This window comes from Plecotus auritus, assembly GCF_963455305.1.
Source record: "Plecotus auritus genome assembly, chromosome: 8".
Taxonomy (NCBI): domain Eukaryota; kingdom Metazoa; phylum Chordata; class Mammalia; order Chiroptera; family Vespertilionidae; genus Plecotus; species Plecotus auritus.
Genome location: NC_137782.1, coordinates 56109342 through 56128719, shown reverse-complemented (window position 1 = coordinate 56128719; position 19378 = coordinate 56109342). Strand labels below are relative to the sequence as shown.

The 19378-nt window shown below is 41.3% G+C and overlaps 1 protein-coding gene across 2 annotated transcripts; it reads left to right on the top strand.

The window, feature by feature from the left end:
- Nucleotides 1-613: 613 nt before the first annotated feature.
- ST8SIA3 (ST8 alpha-N-acetyl-neuraminide alpha-2,8-sialyltransferase 3) lies at nt 614-18114 on the top strand. 2 transcript variants are annotated; one of them, XM_080683036.1, is made up of 5 exons: nt 614-746; nt 1457-1992; nt 3343-3465; nt 5895-6452; nt 8989-18114. In XM_080683036.1, exons 2-5 carry the CDS (start codon nt 1814-1816, stop codon nt 9269-9271), a joined length of 1143 nt encoding a protein of 380 aa, XP_080539162.1. In that variant the 5' UTR covers nt 614-746; nt 1457-1813; the 3' UTR covers nt 9272-18114. The 2 variants fall into 2 exon arrangements, with proteins under 2 accessions (XP_080539162.1, XP_080539163.1); XM_080683037.1 differs by having other exon boundaries at nt 642-877.
- Nucleotides 18115-19378: the final 1264 nt, after the last annotated feature.

The following is a 19378-nucleotide window of genomic DNA, read 5'->3' as shown; positions in this document are numbered from 1 at the left end:
TTTTTTTAATATATTTTATTGATATTTTACAGAGAGGAAAGGAGAGGGATAGAGAGCTAGAAACATCGATGAGAGAGAAACATCGATTAGCTGCCTCCTGCACACCTCCTACTGGGGATGTGCCCGCAACCACGGTACATGCCCTTGACCGGAATCGAACCTGGGACCCTTGAGTCCGCAGGCCGACGCTCTATCCACTGAGCCAAACCGGTTTCAGCGTATATATATTTTAAAAAGAAACATGTGGCTTGCCTCTGAGCACACAACAGCCTGACTGAAAATGGATTAATTTTTGTTTCCAATGGTTATTAAAACAGGCAACATATGAATATGCTAAAACAAACTGAAGGTCAAGCAATACAAAGTATTAGGCTTCCTTTCCACCTTCAGAGGCAGCCTGGTTCTTGGGCTCCTTCAAAAGAGGGGTCTATGCATTTATAATGGACAAGTTTTATAATGCCTTCAGCTTCTTGGCTTCTCAGGACTGTGAGGTGGCCCATACCCAAGGTCTGGCCACAGGGATGAGTCAGAAATGTGGAGAATACAGAGTTAAATCAGGGAGAATGCTCCGGGCTGGTGAACACAGAGCCCCGCCCTGTTGGCCACCTTCTGTGTGCTGGGACAGCTGGCTGTGGACAGGGGAGGGGGAGCCAGAACTTCACTAGGCACTGCACATCTTTTGCAGAGGAGCAAAGTATGTAGTGAGCATGGAAGGCAGATGAGAGATTCTGGAAAATTCCAAGGAGGTAAATATATTTGTATTGATTTCAGAGAGGAAGGGGGAGGGAGAGAGAGATAGAAACATCAAGGATGAAAGAGAATAATTGATTGGCTTCCTCCTGCATACTCCTCATTGGGGATGGAGCCCACAACTCAGGTATGTGCTCTTGACCAGAATTGAAACCCGGATCCTTCAGTCCGAAGGCCCATGCTCTACTCACTGAGCCAAACCAGCTAGGGCCCAAGGAGGTTTTACTTACTCACAAGGCAGGTTGGGCCAGCTGGTTAGGATTTCCTTGCTGGGTTGCTGGGGAGAATGCTACCCGGTGGGGTTTAGGGCAGTGCCTCTGTGGTGAAGAGAGAAGTTTTTAAATGTCTGCCTTCCTAAAACTACTCTCCCTGCATCTTAGAAGCACCCAGCTGGTGTGTATCCTCCGGAACAGCAAATCCAGTTATTTGTCTCCTATTCTCTGATATATTTATAAAGTAATGAATGGTGCATTAACTAAGTTCAGGCCTCTGTCTTTCTACAGCCACCTCTTCACTTGCACCCCTCAGCATGAGGTTCTTGACGTGGGCTGCAGCCTTCCAGCCTCAATTCCCCTCCCTTCGCCACCTCCCCTACTCTTCTCCCTCTCCCGCCCCTCCCCGGGTTATTTGGAAGATTAGAGTTCATTAATTAAATCCTGCGCTTAGATCGAACTGTAACATTATTCCAATCACATTTATCTTGCAGGCGGCGGAGGAGATGGCAGCCTCGCTGGAAACGCGCGGGGGAGCTTGAGCCCGCAGCCCTAGACGCACAGCGCTGCGCACTCACTCTCGGCGCCACAGCGCAGACCCTCCATCTTCCTGCTCAGCTTCCCTGCCCGCTCACCCCAGCCTGGAGAGTCCCATTTCTCTCTGGGGCCCTGGCCCACCCCATACCTCCTCCTGCCTCTGTGGCTCCCCGACCCGGTCCCCTCCCCCCAACCCCTGCCACACACGCTAACACGCGCGCGAGAACACACACGCCTGACACGCCAGCGAGCTGCTGGCTGCTCAATGGACCGATTTCCCCGCTGTTCCTGATCCCAGCCCAGCCCAGCCCGGGATGAGAAATTGCAAAATGGCCCGGGTCGCCAGTGTGCTGGGGCTGGTCATGCTCAGTGTTGCCCTGCTGATTTTATCGCTCATCAGCTACGTATCCCTGAAAAAGGAGAACATCTTCACCACTTCCAAGTACGCCAGCCCGGGGGCGCCCCGAATGTACATGCTCCACGCGGGATTCCGGTGAGTGAGGGCCTCTGAGCGCCCTCGGGCATCGGGTATATGGGGGAGGGGGAGGGCAATGAGGTGGGTGTTTGGGGTTCTCTGAGATACCTTGGGCAAGATAAACTGCGTGGTCCTTCCACTCCTCTCTCCGACCTCCCTTTTGTTTTTTAACCCAAAGCCCCTAAACTCTGTTGTAATAATCGATGTGATTGCATTTCTCGTATTCTTCCTTGGCACCCCTTCCCCCATTTCCAAAATGAGGGTAGGGTTTAAGGAGAATGATGGTGGAGAGAGAAGCACTGTGTGTGTTTGGGGGCAGGGGGAGGTGAACCGGGAGATGAACGTGGGTGAGGTGAGTGCCTTCCCTGGGCCCTGTCCACAGATTCCGAGGCTGGGCTCTGGGCAGTCCAGAGGCGATTTAATGGCGCAGGCGCCACACTCCCCTTGTAACCTCCTCCACTCCCATCCCTCACCGCCCATACACCCTCAAATGTCGTTGTGCGGGTCTGTTCTTACCAAGCCCCTGGGGTATTTTACCTTGATCCTTTAACCCAGGCTGCCACCCTTCCCCCTGGTGCCCCACCCCCACCCCCACCTTCCCCGGGATTTCTGCAATTTCCCCGCCCTCCTAAGGGCCTCCTCCTACCCTCGCCCCAGATCTAAGCCACAGCCTGGAGCCAGGCTGGACTGGGCAGGGGCAGGCTCCAGGCGCAGCTTGACACAACTCATCGGGACCCCCTGACCCTACCTTTGACCCCTAGAAGTTCTCACAGCAAGGCCTCCTGTTGGGTGGGTGGCAAATACAAGCTGCCACTCTGTGGTCCAAGCAGGGCCTTAGAGGTGCAAACCCTAGAGAAGCCCAGCCGAGCCGGTAGCTTCTGGGGTCCCCAGTCAGAGACTGGGAGTGAAGTCAGACCTAAACTCAGGAAGGAAGAGGTTAAGGCAGCAGCCACCCCCAGCCTTCCCCTAGGTCTTGGGAGTCCTCAGCCCTTTCCCCAAAAATCAATTCGCCAGGGCGGCCACCAGCGTGGAGCGGCGCTGTCCGCGGTGCTGACTCCTGGTCCTCACCGTACATCAGCCTTGCGGCCGCGCCCGCACCGCCCCGGCTCTCCTCTCCGCAAGACGGCCATTTTATGGTCTCTCCCGGACCCAGAGGGATGGACAATGGAGACGGATTTCCCTAGTTCTTTTTCTTCCTCCCGGGTGTGTGTGGGGAGCAGAGAGTGAACCAAATGAGAGGAGGCCGTGTGGTGAGATGGAGCCCGTGTGTGCGCCAGCCCTCAGCCCCCAGCCGGCGGGGCTTTAATGGCTCCCTTGGCTTCCCCAGCTGAGGCCAGCGTGTCTATCTGTACTCATACTCCTCTCCAGGTCACAATTTGCGCTGAAGTTTCTAAATCCGTCATTTGTGCCCATTACGAATTCTCTGGCCCACGAACTTCAAGACAAACCTTCTAAGTGGACATTTAATCGGACAGCGTTTTTACATCAAAGGTAGGCTAGGGGGAAAAGGTCCAAAAGGTATTTTTGAATTCTGGAGCTCAAAAAAGAAAACATAACAAAACAAAATAATCAAACAAGAAAATTCTGTCCCCCACCCTGAGATGTATTTGTATTGCCTTCTTGGCCTGAGTGTACAAAGGCTGTTTGGGAACCCTTTTTATGTATGCAGTGCCCTCTCATAAAAAGAAAACATCAGGAAGGCCAATTTGAATGGGAGAAAAAAGGTATTTCCAATATCCTCTATAACTTGGGCTTAGTTGAGCACCATGATTTATAGTTAACATGCATGGCTGCCAAAGCCATCTATTTTTTTAAGTTAATTGTAAATGCGTTTTCATTCCCCCACTGGAAAAAACATGTTTAAATAAAATAGTATTGTCTCAGTGAAACAACCAGAAAATACTATAATTCATCCCTGTCAGATTACTAGTGAACATCTTGGCCCCAATATATGCAGGTACTTAAGAATGGTTTTGTCTGCTTGTTTTCATTAAACTTTGACAGCTTTTAATATATTAAAATATTTTAATAAAAGCTACCCAACATCATTCTTATGCATTGTCTTGCAGCAGCCTCCTTTATACAGTAGATGGAGGAGCTGATGTGGTATAAGGTTAGCAGTTGAGGTTTTGGTTTTGGGTTATTTTTGTTTTTGTTTTTGAGGTGGGGAGGGAGGATTAGATTTATTCAAATTTATTTATTCTCCTCAGTGACTCTGGTCTACTTTTAGCAACCCCAGATAAATCATGACTCCTCCCTTCCTGGTGGGATTATTATACTGCTAAATGGAATGTAGGCCATCTAGTGTATTCATTAGGGGTGGGAACACTTATTTTAAATTCTTATTTTACCAGTCTATTTAGGAGATTGTGTTTTGGTCAGAGCATTTCTAGTTATTGCCTCTCTCTTTTTTAATTTAATGACAGATTTAAAGCAAATTTAATAGATATACATGGTGTTGTGAAAATGTTATTTTCTTAAAAAGTTGACATACTTTTTTGACATAATCATGTGATCATGATTAAAACTTTTAAAACACTTTAATTAGAAATTAATCTATGACAATAATTGATTAATTCTAAAACCCAGGAAGTGCCTTTTTTTTAACCATTGGGTTTTTAATACAATATTAATTTTATAGAAAACTTTAATGGGTAGAACACGTTATTCCTTTTCCCAAAACATATTTTAATTCAATAAAAATATTCTTCATTCACTAGGCCATGTGACCCAAATGACCAGCCAGAACAATATTTCTTTCTCAAAACTTCCCTCCTTTCAATCCATGCATTAGGTAATCTTTAGTTAATTTTTCCAGCATCATTTTAAACTTACTTTTACCTTTGTAACAACTTGTACTACTAACGAGCAGTATTGATAACTTTGGAAGTTTTGTATTAAAGCTTTCAGTTTATGTTGCTCTGTACTTTGACAAATGAAGTAATTTTAAAAAATAAAATTCTAGGTAAAGCAATGATATGCAAAGCATTTAGTTTCAATCCTGCTATTTTTTTTAATTCAAAAGACAAAGAAAATTCAATGTGATTTCCTAGAATTGTAGAATCTTATAGCAAAGTAACATGTTACTTAGCTCTCCTAAATATTTTAAATAGATGGGACTTTAAGAGATGCTTAATTTTACTAAAAGCTCAACATGAAAGCAACCTGAAATTAGTACTAAGTATCACCTTTGCCTTGTTTATTCTCTGAATTCTTAGAATATACATACTTTTCCAGGATTTGCAATAGCCTCTTCTTCTGAGGATTAGGTATCTCCAACTAAATTGTGTTTCTATATAATCAAGTAGAAAAATATTCCTGTTTCATTATTCAAAGGACCTTAATGAGATTATCACCTCATTACTATTAAATATTCAACTACATCCACTTCCATCACCATTTTCATATTTTAATAATAGATAGTACTATACTGACTCATATCCAGTTGGCTCTTATTTGTACACCAGTGATATTTTATATTCCTTGAACACTGCAGTCCAACAGCAAACAAGTAGTCCCTAATTACAAACTCTAAGTCACCAATGTGTGTGCATTAATGTGAGCTCCTTGGGGTCTGTGTCAATTGTCTCCCCGTCTTTCTGACATAGTTTAACCTGTGCCTTCCCCTTAATCAAATATACTCTTCATGTAGAGCAGAAAACCAAAGAATGGCAGCGAAAACTGTAAGTTACAACACTTACAAGCCTCGAAGGATTACATTCACAAATTGACTGAGAGATTAACATGTCTGTAGATTCTGAAACAGTCTCCTCTCAAAGACCACAATTATTATGAATGTATAATCTTTCTTGGATTCAATGTGCCTATGATTCTTGTCTGAATGGAAAGGCAGCATAAGACATAAGATGGAAAAATCAATTTTGAATGGGATGTATTTAATGAATTTCTTTTTATTTTAGGCAAGAAATTCTTCAGCATGTCGATGTAATAAAAAATTTTTCTTTGACCAAGAATAGTGTTCGGATCGGACAACTGATGCACTATGATTATTCCAACCATAAATATGTTTTCTCTATTAGCAATAACTTCCGATCACTGCTTCCAGATGTGTCACCCATTGTGAATAAGCATTATAATGTCTGTGCTGTGGTTGGAAATAGTGGGATCCTAACAGGGAGCCGGTGTGGACAAGAAATAGATAAGTCAGATTTTGTTTTTCGTTGCAATTTCGCCCCTACGGAGGCTTTCCAAAGAGATGTTGGAAGGAAAACCAACCTTACCACCTTCAACCCCAGCATCCTGGAAAAATATTACAACAATCTTTTGACCATTCAGGACCGTAACAACTTTTTCCTCAGTTTAAAAAAGCTCGATGGGGCCATTCTTTGGATCCCTGCATTTTTCTTCCACACTTCAGCAACTGTTACCAGGACATTAGTTGACTTTTTTGTTGAACACAGAGGTCAGTTAAAAGTCCAATTGGCTTGGCCTGGGAATATAATGCAACATGTCAACAGGTGTGTATATTTTATTGCCTTTAACTCATACCCCACCAGATGGCAAATCAATATTGTAATCTCTTGGGGGTGGGAACTACTGGATTAGTTCATTGTTGTGGTTAGCTTAGTACTTTAGGGCAAACTCCTGTGTTTTGTAATGAATGAATGAACCATTCTAGGTAAGAAGTTCAATCTCCTACCCCTAGTTGGTCACCAAGTGCCAAATGGGGGGGCGGGGGCGGCTGGTGTTTCATCATCCTACTATCTCTATTCTTTGTCCTCTACCTTACTGGTAAGCCCCCCAATTAGTCATGAATCATCACAGATCAAGAATTTTCTTTAAATGAGTAGCTATGGCCTAATAATGCCAACTGCAAAATTAGACAAATCAAGTATTTTTTTAAAGATGCAATTGACTTAAAATACTCTTTTTTATTTGATATCTGGATGTTTTATAGATGCCCAAAATAGATAAACACATAGATAAATCATAAATTGCATAATCTGCCTTTGTAATTTGGGATTTGAATGACAAAATATGTGAATAGTATTTTATGGGCTCCTTGTTCCCTTGTAATTTGATAGACAGATTGACCAGAAATGCAATATTTTCATCTAGTCTGATGACTCTTAACTCTGGCTGTACATTGGAAACATCTGGATAACTTTTTAAGATACTGTTGCCTAGGCTCTACTTCAAGAGATTCTATTGCAATTGGTCTGGTGGAGGAGGAGGGTAGGGGCAGGTACTTGGTATGTCTTAATAACTCCCCAGATGATTCTAACATGCAGTCAGAATTGGAAACCACTAATCCAGGGGCGTTTTATAAAGCAGTATTAATTGTAGTATTTTTTTCTTTAAATCATCTGAGGAAATTGACTCAACTCTAATTTACCCTTATGCAAGTAGCCCAAATGTACTAACATGTTGTCCAGATATAATTACAAGTTACAGTGGGCACTTGGAGGCCTGGTGAAAACAGGGAATTTCAAAGACTTTTATCTCACAGTAGATTTTCCCAACCTGTAGTCCTCTAAAGTTTTCCAAATTTAAGATCTGTTTAGCTCACCTCTCACAGAAGGAAGAATCATTGTCTAATAAACTGGTATGTATCTAACAGGTAGGGTGACACCATCATTTAAAGTCCAAACTAGAATATTTTATTTGAAAGAAAGAGGACATTATTAATAATTACAAGGACTGTTCCAGTTTTCCAGGTTGTATGGTTTTGCAGCCCAATTCCTAAGTTTAAAGATGAATTAACCAAGGTACAAAGAACATGAGTTATTTACCCAATGTAACTGTACAAAAAAGGGGGCAGAACCAGAATGAGAAGCTGGCCTCTCCTGTGATCTTTTGACCTAATCATTTTGCTCCTCTCTTGGCTCTATTTAAATTCAACAGTACCAAAAGAATTGTCACTAGTCATTCTAACTCCTGTAAGTTAGAATATTAAAACCAAGATTGAACATTTACATTTCAACTGGTATGGTAAAGGATTATCTTTAAAGCGTGAAGAAGGAGCTCTATATGCTCAGAAACTTCAGCAAACTGGCCTTTGTGGCCTTCCCTGCTCCACCTTTCAGAAGGTCTAGAGACTTAGCCATACTGTCCCACAGCCACTCAGGCTTGAACCAGACACACTGATTCAATGAAAACTTGAACAAAATACAGTCCATAGAAACTGATTCATGAACAGTTTAATTCTGCTACACAGCCAATGATATAAATACACACATACATACACACACACATACACACACACACACACACACACACACACACACACACACACACCACAGCAGTCTCAAATATTTGGCATTGTAGGAAGAAAGGCTTCAGAATACTATCTAAATATGGAAGGAATAAGAACTATAATTTAGCTTTTTTTTAAGTTCAGAAAGTATTTATATACTTTTTTTAGGTCCTGACATGCTAAAGAAGGACTTGGGAAGCTCTAGTTAGAAAACAAAGAAGCAGGGAATATGATTTTTTACAAGAGAGTATTAAAAAATAAGGTCCCACAATCTTTCCAAACCCAAAAAGAAAGATTTAACCTTTGGGAAAGGAAGTGACATAAGAGATCCCATTAGAGTAAACAACCCCTTCCCACTCCCAAGCTTCCCTTGTGTATGAGAAGCATAGTCACTCTCACCGGTGGGCCTCTGTGGTGTCACCACTGAGTCAGAGCCACCACTCTCTAGCCCTAGAGTAGGCCAACCCAGAGGCAGAGTGGGCTTCCAACATATGCAGCCTTGTGTCACACAGAAGCCCGTTTTTAGAAGGGCCCAGCACTTGATTTAATAATCTGCTACTGCACTCTTGAAATTCTCAATACATTTTGAAATGAGGACCTACATTTTCATTTTGCTCCTGGTCTCACAAATTATGTAGCTAGTCCTGCCCAGAGGTGTTTTATAGTCTACAAGATAGATTCAAAGCAAGTAGTATCAATGTTGCTTGGACAAATTGACCTCCCAGCCCAGTCAAATGACCTCTGACTGAAACTTTCAACACTGGCCACTGAATCCACCTATACTTATTGTTCCACAGGTACTGGAAAAACAAACATTTGTCGCCCAAACGGCTGAGCACTGGTATTCTTATGTACACCCTTGCATCAGCAATATGTGAAGAGATCCACTTGTATGGATTTTGGCCTTTTGGATTTGACCCCAACACAAGGGAAGATCTTCCATACCATTACTATGACAAAAAAGGAACCAAATTTACCACCAAGTGGCAGGAGTCCCACCAGCTGCCTGCTGAGTTTCAGTTGCTGTACCGAATGCATGGGGAAGGGCTCACCAAGCTGACTCTGTCACACTGTGCCTAAGAACTCTGAACAGAAAGTGCCAAATGGTGGTTTAAAAAGTGCCCCAAATCAAAATGAATAGTCATCAGAACAGAACCCTAGAGAATTTCTTATAAGGACTGTCTGCCATTTAAAAGGAAAGATGTCTCCTCTCCCTCTGTTGCACTGCTCTCTTAAGGGTCTTAGCAGGACAGATGCATTGAAGCCACATGATTAAAACTTGATTGGTAAATGGAATGTTGCATTTGGAACCATGCTGCTAACTAATGGTTTGACGTATTTTCATGTTTGTATTTTAATAAACTGCCTCCTATTTTTATGAGGACTGGAGCTGGAGTTTCTGCAGCTTTGCTCAAGATATAGTGCTCATAATGAGAGGCCTCTAGTCAACTTGGGCAGGATTTCATTTTTTCCTGTGTGGGATCAGACTCTTCAAAATGGAAACATAAAAAATTGTTATGCATATCTCATCTCTCCATCTCTATCCCCCTCTTTCCCTCTCTCCCTCTATCTCTATCTCTCCTTTTCCCCACTGCCATGGAGTGTAATAATTTGCTAGGAATCATAGTGAATTCGTTTTGCTTGCATATGTTGCATCTGTATTTGATGTGTTCAAGGCTCTGGGTAACTTTGATGTTTCATGACAAACTGAGCAAATCATGATGGATCTCATTACGATTACTTTGATAAAAAATGCCTCTTGTTAAGTTCTCACTATCCAGACAGTCTTTCTACAACAGAGTGGTCCCTCTGTGGTGAGTGGCTATAATGCAGTGCATCTTTTACTGTTACAGAGAAAGCCTATGTCGGGTGGCATGGCCACTTGTCATGAGTGCTATTATGTCAAATCATTCTGTTGCCACATCTGCAAGGGCATTCCAGACTGGGTTTAGTGCCTCTCACAATCCCAATCCAAGCACTGGGCTGGGAATACTCTCAGAATATAGAAGCAATGAGTCAACTTAAGAGCCTGGGACACAGAGAAAGAAGAATGCTTAGAAGTTGTCATAGATCCCGTATATCTTAAAGTGTTGTAACCATGTTGCCCATTCAGAGCCTATGAGAACCAGCAAGATTCGAGCAGAATAGAAGCTTCAAGGTTGGCCAGGCCCCCATATGAATAGTGCTCAGGTGAGGTCAACTTCACCATCATTGTATCCACCAGCACTGCTCCAGACCCATTTTCTCTCTTCAAGACAATTGTAGACACTGGATATTCCCCCTTCCCACTGAAATCAGACCTACACATCTACAAATTAAGTATTTCAAAATGAAAAGCCATTGTGCAGTGGCAAAATCTGCTACTAAATAACTCTTGGAATTTGAGATGTGCAGACTTGCCATGAAGAAATTAGTGGGCCATTCTCTTTTTCATTATTTCAGCCTTAGAAGTAGAAATCACATCACTTCCATCCCTGGCTTTTCATTGGGCAGCATTTTGTTCTTCCAATTCAGCCCAAAGTCTGGCCAAGTTGATGTTAAATTTTAATAAGAATTTCTTCTTTCCAAATGCCAGTCAAGCATATTTATAATACATTTGGGTGGGGTAGCTTGTTCTTTTCCAGAAATCTCATTTAGATTTCTTGAAATGTTACAAATACTGTTGAAAAGAATTGCTGTAGTTCAGTAATTGATCAACTTACTCTCCCCCCCCCCCCCCGCTTTGGGAAAGTATAATCATGCTTAAAATTAAACCAAATACAATATGGAAAGACATAGTCCTTATACTCATGGTCTGCCTGGTTCTGAATGGGAGCTGTCTTATTCCAATTTAAAAAAAAAAAAAGCTAATCATAGAAGCCTACATAGATCCAGATATTAACTAATGAAATAAAAACCATACAGTTTCAAATATGTTGCCAATTGTGACACTTACAACTCTGATTGATGGCAACCATCCAAATAGATGGGGGGAAATAGGAATAGATATTTCAAAACAGAAAACACTAAAACAGATTGATATTTGAAATAATTATAAATTTCTAAATTTTAAATTTCTAAATTCAATGATATAATTTGATGCCTAGCAAAATCATGCTTGTTCCCTGTCACTCTAAAGAGGATGCTACTACAGTTCTCATGCTGGGCTCTGTCAGGATCACTGAGAGATTGATAACTGACCAAATGTTTAGTTGGCTCTTAATAAGCACTTAGTTCATTAGGTTACACCTAAGTGATATTAATGCCAACATTGCACAGGCCAGATTTTGACTCTAGAGTTTTAATCCCAATGTGCCCATTACATTTCATTGAATACAAATACGTAGACACTTTGAACCAGACAGGTTAAAAAAGCAAAGAACCAGAATCCCTAAAACCAGTTAAGTGATTTACGGTGGAACATTTAAATTAGATCTCATCATAAAGCCAAGTGTTTGTTGGTTTTTTTTTTTAAATTTCATTTCACTGTTGGCTCCATCTTAATCTAGAGTGGGAGAACTTTTCCATCTCCCAACATCATTTCATCTTTCACTTTCACAAGAACTCAAAATATTGAAGAAATGGACTTGTGCCCCAGAACTAGAAGGGCTTAGAGACCAGGCTTATATCCTGTTTCTAGGCAGGACTTCCTGATCCAAAAAGATCCCTCTTCCCTTTTCTTTAAAAACCTCTGAAGAAAATCCTAAGCCCTCCCACAGTGGTTAACCACCATTCTTATAATTTATAAATTTTATATACAGCCTACCTTCCTCCTATTGCAAAAATTAGATGCAATATGTAGGTAAAGCATTTATCCCAGTTTTCAGCATGTAGTAAGCACTCAATATATGTCAGTTTTTATGGTTATTTTTATTGTTAGCTATGCCCTTGACCTACAGTTCCAGCATAGAGAAAAACAGCCTCTAGCTCTTTACACAAAATCTTTTTGATTTTAAAGACTCTTTCAAAGATTAAACCTATATAACCACGGTCATGACCAAAAGAGTTGGTGAATCCCATAAGTCCTGATATGAAAGGCAGCGGTGCCAGTAACCAGAACTTCCTGTGTGGTCAAGAACAGTTAATTGGGAAGGCAGGACCAGTAGCTGGATCAGTTGGGTCCCCCATCATGATTCAGCCACAGCTACAAACCCCCGGCTTTTTCATTGCCCTTGCCTTATTGGTTCTAGGTTAAATGCATCCTTTTGACAGAACCTTTCTTCTTTACTGATTTTCACAGCAGAGTCCACCCTCAACAACTGGAATGAATTTCACCATAAAACCCGCAACACATGATACCAATACAAATGACCAATTCAGTTATAGAGATAAGAAAGCCCCGTGGACATTTAGCAACCTGCTTAATGCTAGTCCCTCAAGTTTTCATGGTTGTTCTGAATGTCATGCACAGACATGTAGTTCCAAGGGAGACAGAGTTAAAATGTGATATCAAGAATGCCTCCCACACCCAGAAAATCTTTTTCATGTCTGATAAATATCTATGGCTCCTCTTCCTTTGCTTCTGTGTCTTAAATGTACTTAACCTTTGTAAAAGTACTTGTGCTTAGTAGTGTCATGTGCCTAGCAGTGCTGACTGTGACCACTGTGCCATCTGTCTGTGACTTTGATATCAGGCACCTGACCATGGGGCTACCAGCCAAAATGTGCAAAGAGAGAGGCTGCCTCAGCCTCCTTGTGCCTGAGCCTCCAGTTATCCACGAATGTGAATGCCAGAACTAACCTATTTGGTGGGGAAGCCAAGGAATGGAAGAGCATTTCTTCTGACTTTGGGCAAGGTACTAATTATTAAACACTCTTACACAGCAAAGAGATGTTGATCTGAGACCTAAAGAAGCAGGGACAGAATTGTAGAACCCTAGGACACTGAAATTGGAAGAGCCTTTGAGCACCTTTTGTCCTCATTCTTGACATTACAAATAAGAAATTGAGTATCGGAGAAGCTAAGTGATTTTCCCAATATTGCATAGATAATCAGTGAAGCAATTATACCTCCTCATCTAATACTTCTTGGCCTTATCAGCATCCAATGAAGACGGGCTCAAAGGGAAAGTGATTTTGGTCTGGGGTTCACAAGGCACAGAAAATAAGTTATAAAAGCTGTAAAGGAGAAAAAAGATACCCCAAATTATTTATTTCTCAATGCAAAACAATAAAGGGGATTCTTACTTAGATATACAAAGTCTACTGATAATAACATACATTATGCCTGAAATGAGAGGAAACCTTCTTGGTAAATTATGATTCTGATAAATCACAATTCAGTTACTGATGGGTCACAGTTGACAGCTGGAATCTTCAGTAATCTATTCATCTTAATAAAATCTTGTTTTAGTGATATGTATGCATAATTTGAAAGTTGAATACTGAGAATGGTTATGTACTTCTCTATATGTATATTTTCAGCTGAGACCCCTTGAGGTAAGAAATACCTTTGTCAATGCCTTCCATGTTGTGAGCAATTTCAACAGCAGACTTTTGTATTACTACATTTAGTTCAATATGCTAAGATGTGCAAATAATAATGAATAATTTGGTTGGGTCTTCATGTGCAAAATGACAGACTGAGCAGTTTTCTGTATAGTTCTAGATCTCTAAATCTTTTTTCCCCTAATTGTGTGAATGTGCCAGGTAAACATATCTGTTTGGCCTCTACTTCTCCCAGAATGTACAGAACTGTTATTTCAAAGAGAGTTTGGGCTATGAGTGTGTGGCTGGAAAACCCCGATGGAGCATCTAAGTACTGGGGACCTAGAGCCCCCGGGGGCCACCTGATTGACCTGTCTTGTATCTGTGGCCCAATTAATCAAGGCCACAGGTCAGTGGACACCAAGGACCAAAATGACTAAATATGCCTCTTTCACACTGTTTAACCACAGCAAATTTTAGAACATTGTTATTGTATTATGCAGTATTTCTTAAAATGTCTTTTTATTGTAATGAATTTTTGAAGATATATGTGTTTAAATAGATGTTTTAATCCGTAACGCTGCTCATTCTCTTGTTGATTACAGTGGAATCACAGTAAAGAGCCTGTCATAGAATAACTGACTGCAATTTAAGACCACAGTGGGTTATAGGGTTAGGACCTGGATTATGCTGCTGATCCACCAGCAAACAAAGTTGTATGACATGAGAAGCTCTTTAATGTATGGTTCTTGCTCCCCACACTTTTGACTCTATGTCCTGGGATAAACCCAGCTTACAAATCCCAGATGATTCTGGGGTGGCCATCATTTGGGAACAAACGCTATATAGCAAAGTCATATATATCATTATCACCAAAGTAGCTGAAAGCTTACCACTCCTTATGCAATTAACAGATATGCTCCTTGAAGTTATCAGGATACATGGCAACACAGACATAGTCTTACTGACTCAATCATTCAACTGTTTAGGCTAAAGTGACCACTCACCAATTTGTAAACAAATATTAACTGGTAAATTTATCAGAGTGGATGCAAGACTGAAGATAGAGTAGAGAGACATAGCTTTAATATACTCTACCCCTAGGCCAGCTCTTTATATTTCAAACTAAGAAGCAGATCTCAGGTAACTTATCTTTACAAATAGATAGAGAAGCAGGGAAGTTAAATTAATCATTCAGATTCTACTTGGATATCATTCCCAGAGCTTAAAATGTTCCTAAAGGGGTCTGATTTCTGAACCTCCAGGTAATACCCCAAATACAAATGTCCCCATGTTAAAATGAAACCAATTTTTAAAAAAAGAAATTCAAGGAGCTAAAATTCTTAAGACCAACTGGGTATATGAGAGGAGGTCAGTTGGCACTGGGGTGCCCCCATCCTAAAGAAGTTTTGGCCTTCCATAGCTGTGCACATGCAGAGCCTTTAATCATCAGAGATAGTAAAGGGCTCCTTTAATTTCCCTTCTGTGAGACTGACAATTTTAGCTCTTTGATGTGCTGCTAAATGTTCAACAATTGGCTCTAAAGAATGATGAAGTCCTGATTTGTAGCACTTGCCAATTTCTGTGGTATAAATACTCTCACCATAGCCAATTTCAAGCTACTAAGTTGATGTGAACCAGCTAAAATGTTTTAAAGAGCCAATCAATTTCTGAGTCAGTGAATACCAAATAGGAGATGCTATCAGTGGTTTTGGGAGAATTCCCAAGTACACCCTCCTCCCAAGAAAGCATTTCTACTTTGGTTCTACTAATTTTTAGTATATTGTTGGGTCCCGAGGCTAAGGACCCTAAAGTGTTCAAAATATTCCCTAGCCATGTGACTCTTATGAACCTCTCAACATATTTCTCAGTACCTTGGGAGATTACTAGCCATGGCTTGTCTAATTTCTAAGTGTGACTTTCCAGGTAAACATTTGCATTTAACTGCCAATTGAAACAATGTTTGGCTGATCTTATTTCATATCCTATAGTCCATCACCTATTTCTCTACTTCTCTAATTTTCCCTGGGCGCTTGCTTTTCTTTTCTTTTCTTTTTTCCCTGAGAAATGGTGCCCATGTAAATTCTTTTATTTATTTATTTTATTTATTTTTTAATTTTTTAATTGATTAAGGTATTACATGTGTTTTCATCCTTCTGACACAACACAAAATTTACAGGCATCAAGAAGAAATTAGTGCCTGTAAAGGAGCAGAGGAAGAATAAGACATCCCATATGTTTATCTGGCCACACCACACCTAAAGCGGTTCTGTAGTTCAAATGTTTCTACCCCACCAAGAGATACTCAGATAAGTATGCCTCATTCCCAGGGTTTGAGTATGCACTCAGCTGGGCTTTACCATTATTTGCCCTCAGAAAAGTTCCAAATGGGCAAGAAACACCACTAAATAAGAATACCACTGGGCAAACTTTCAGAGGAAGGCGTCATGCAATGCCTTGCATTTAGCTAAGCTAGTGTAAGGCTGAATCCTGAAAATAAAAACTTCCAACAAACATTTGGCCACTGCAGTTCCTTCGATGTTGAGCAGTAAACATTCCTTCTTCCTCAACACTGGTTGTAAGTGAAAGCCCGTCCTTACTGAGTACTTAGAAATCAGACACTCTGGTGAGCAACAAAACAAGCTTTGTTTGCAAATTAGAGGTTTTTCCCATAGAAATCATTCTTAAGTGGGTTTAATTAAATCCTTTGGAAGGCAATGCTAGAAAAAAATGTACTTAATTCCTCATACACAATAAGTGGCTATTGTTTTTTATTCTGTGTATAGTAAATCAAAATTAGATCATAAAGGACCAAATCTACTTCCCTTGCTATAGTATATATCCTATGGGTTTAGTAAGACATTGCTGGACTGTAAATGTTTGAAACTCAACTTGGACATTTTCTATATTATGTTTAAAAGTCCAGGGTACACCTCTGGTTTTTGTTCTCCTTAAGTCATCTAAATGTGTTTGTTTCTCTACACTGGATAAGCTACATTTGGTTTTAAAGGAGTCAGGTACATGTTCAGATGTTATTCTGTATTCACAAAAAATTGCATGTATGTAGCCTGGGAACAAAGTACACCTCCATTCTCTGGCTCTTTTCTGGACACCAAAGACATAAGTCCATAAACATAAGCAGAAGGGACTTGCCAGCAGGCCCCATTTTATTATAAACATGTTCACAGTAAAACCAGTCTTGGGAGACCAGCCACTCTTACAACATTGTTAGCTAGGGAGGTGGGGAAGGGAAATTGGTAGATAATGGGAGGAAGGTTTAGTCAACATGCATAGGTGGCATAAAGTCATTGGCATACTTGCAAAAAGGAAGGGGAAATCAGGAATCTAGACCATATTGCAAGACTTAAAATAATTGGTCTCCATGTCAGAAATGCTCTTTAACCACATTTTAAGATACAGATCTGAGCCCTTACTATTCAGAGAAGCAGCCTGACAGCCACAGAGCCTGGGAGGGGTTTATTGATGGGTTTAGATCCAATCATCAAGCACGACCAATTAGCACTGAAATTATCCCAGGACACAGAACAAAAATATTGCAACAACACAATGCAGCATCACTTACACAGGACACAGCAGCACTTCACAGATCTAGACATTATCTCAGGTCTGGATTCTAAACCAACATCATCAACGTGGAGGTGCAAAAACTGAGGTTCCAAATGTAGGAAGTGTCTTACTTCCCAGCTAGTGAACTGGAATTGGAGTCTGGGCGCCTCAAACACTGCCTGTGCTACACCACAACATGCAGCCTCCATTATTTAGATGGAAAACTGACAATCCACTGCGAAAGCATAAATCAGAAGTCAAGACAAAAGAATGTTTGTGACATATTCTCTCACTTAACCTCCTTGGTTTCACCATTTCATCTTAGCATCATTTTAAATAATGTCATATCAATGTAGAAGTAAGAACAAAGCTCTCTATAATGATGAAACCAAAAGGTGCAAAGGCAGGAGAACAGTGAATGTAAGTTATTAAAGAAATGAGCAAGAAGCATGTGTCAGGGAAAAATAAATGCTTCTTATATTGTTAGACCATCGAACTCTGTGCGCGCCCCCCCCCTCCCCCGTACCTGATGCATTTGTTTTGGAAAATGCTATTTTATGCTGAGTGACTGGCACTGTAGACTTCACTCCCTCTCAGCCCCCTCAGAAGAAGCCTTGGCGCTTAGGAATCAGACTCACATCTCTTGTGAAAGGCAGTCTCAGCTGCCTTACAAACATGCTGCCAGACTGACAGGGCCATGGAGACCTGAAAGAACTGGACTGAGGAACATGTAAATATCTTCTGCCTTCTTGGTGAAAAGGATGCTCATCTTTCTTTTGTAGAGGTAATCGCGTGTGCATTGTGACTGTAGTTTGTGAAGAAATGCAATGATTTGCTTCGACAGCTCCCCACGTGTACCTGTTACGTGTGAATGTGCCTGCCTTGTTGCCTCATGTGCCAAACACAGTACAGAATGCGTTGTTTTTAAATAAACTGGTTTATTGTGCATTGGAGAACTGCTGGTTGTTTCTGTCTCATTAGGAAGACCCCACATGCACACACTAACATACTCCATCCAGTGAAAAGATGAAGTGCAGCCTCCCTTTCTTCATTCTCAGTGTTTTGAAGAATTCTCCTTGGAGATTTGTGGGACTCCAGAAAGGCTGGACTTGACTGCCTACAGAGATGAACTAATAGCAAAAACTAAAAATGCTTTCCACACACAATTTTTCTAGAGGTACTTTAAATGCAAATCATGCAACAGGCCTTAATATTATTAATAATAATACGTACAGTCAAACCTCATTTCTCGAACGTCTCCCATCTCCAACAATTCGGTTCTTGACCAAGTTGTTCACAGAAAAAAATGTCTCCATTGTGGAACCAAATTTCAGTTTTTGAACTGACAACCCTTTCATGTTGATACCTCAGCATGACAAAAAGCATCTCTCAGTCGACAAAGGAGAGAATGCTTTTGTTGCTGGGGAAATAAACGATTAGCACAATTTTAAAACTTAAAGAGGCCATCAAGAGTGCTAATGTTGCTAAGGGTGTGAAAGAAGCAATGGTCACAGGCAATTGAAGAGGTAGGAAAACCTGTTGATTTGGATAAAGGAAAGCAGTTAGCCAGTGACGGCATTTGGGATGCAGTGGTAAGTGAACAAGCAAACATGCTGCATGCTGACCTGAAAGACACCCCTGAAACGTGATTCCTTTAAAGCTGGTTGATGGATCCTCCCTCCCCATAACTGGTGGGCGGAGTATGACATAACCGCGTCTGCCGCCGGGACATCCCCGAGACATTCAACCACCAATCAGTGCGTGCTGAGTGCCCTGGGCCCCACCCCTTCCCGTTCCGCCCTGGGCCCTACCCCTTCCTGTTCCTCCCCTCAAAAGGCATGTTCACCACTGCATGTGTTGCTGTCTCTCCCGGTCTACCAGGCAGCCCGGCTGAGGTCCTCCTCCTTCTCCTCCTCCCCCTCCTCTAATCCTGGTCTTTCTACGCTCCTCTGTAATGAATCTCGCTCGTTAGTGCAGAATAAGCCTCCTCTTTAACCTGCCTTGGTCTCCGACTCCCATTTCCTGCGCCTCGAACCTTACACTGGTAGGGGGTGGTTCAATAAATTTTAAAAAATAAGTGATTATTTATAGATTAAACAGTACATTAAATGTACTATATATAAGAAAGGTTAAAACAGGGAATCATTTGGTGGTCTAGAATGGATGAATTCAATTTACATTATTTCTAATGGGAAAAGATGATTCGGTTTTCGA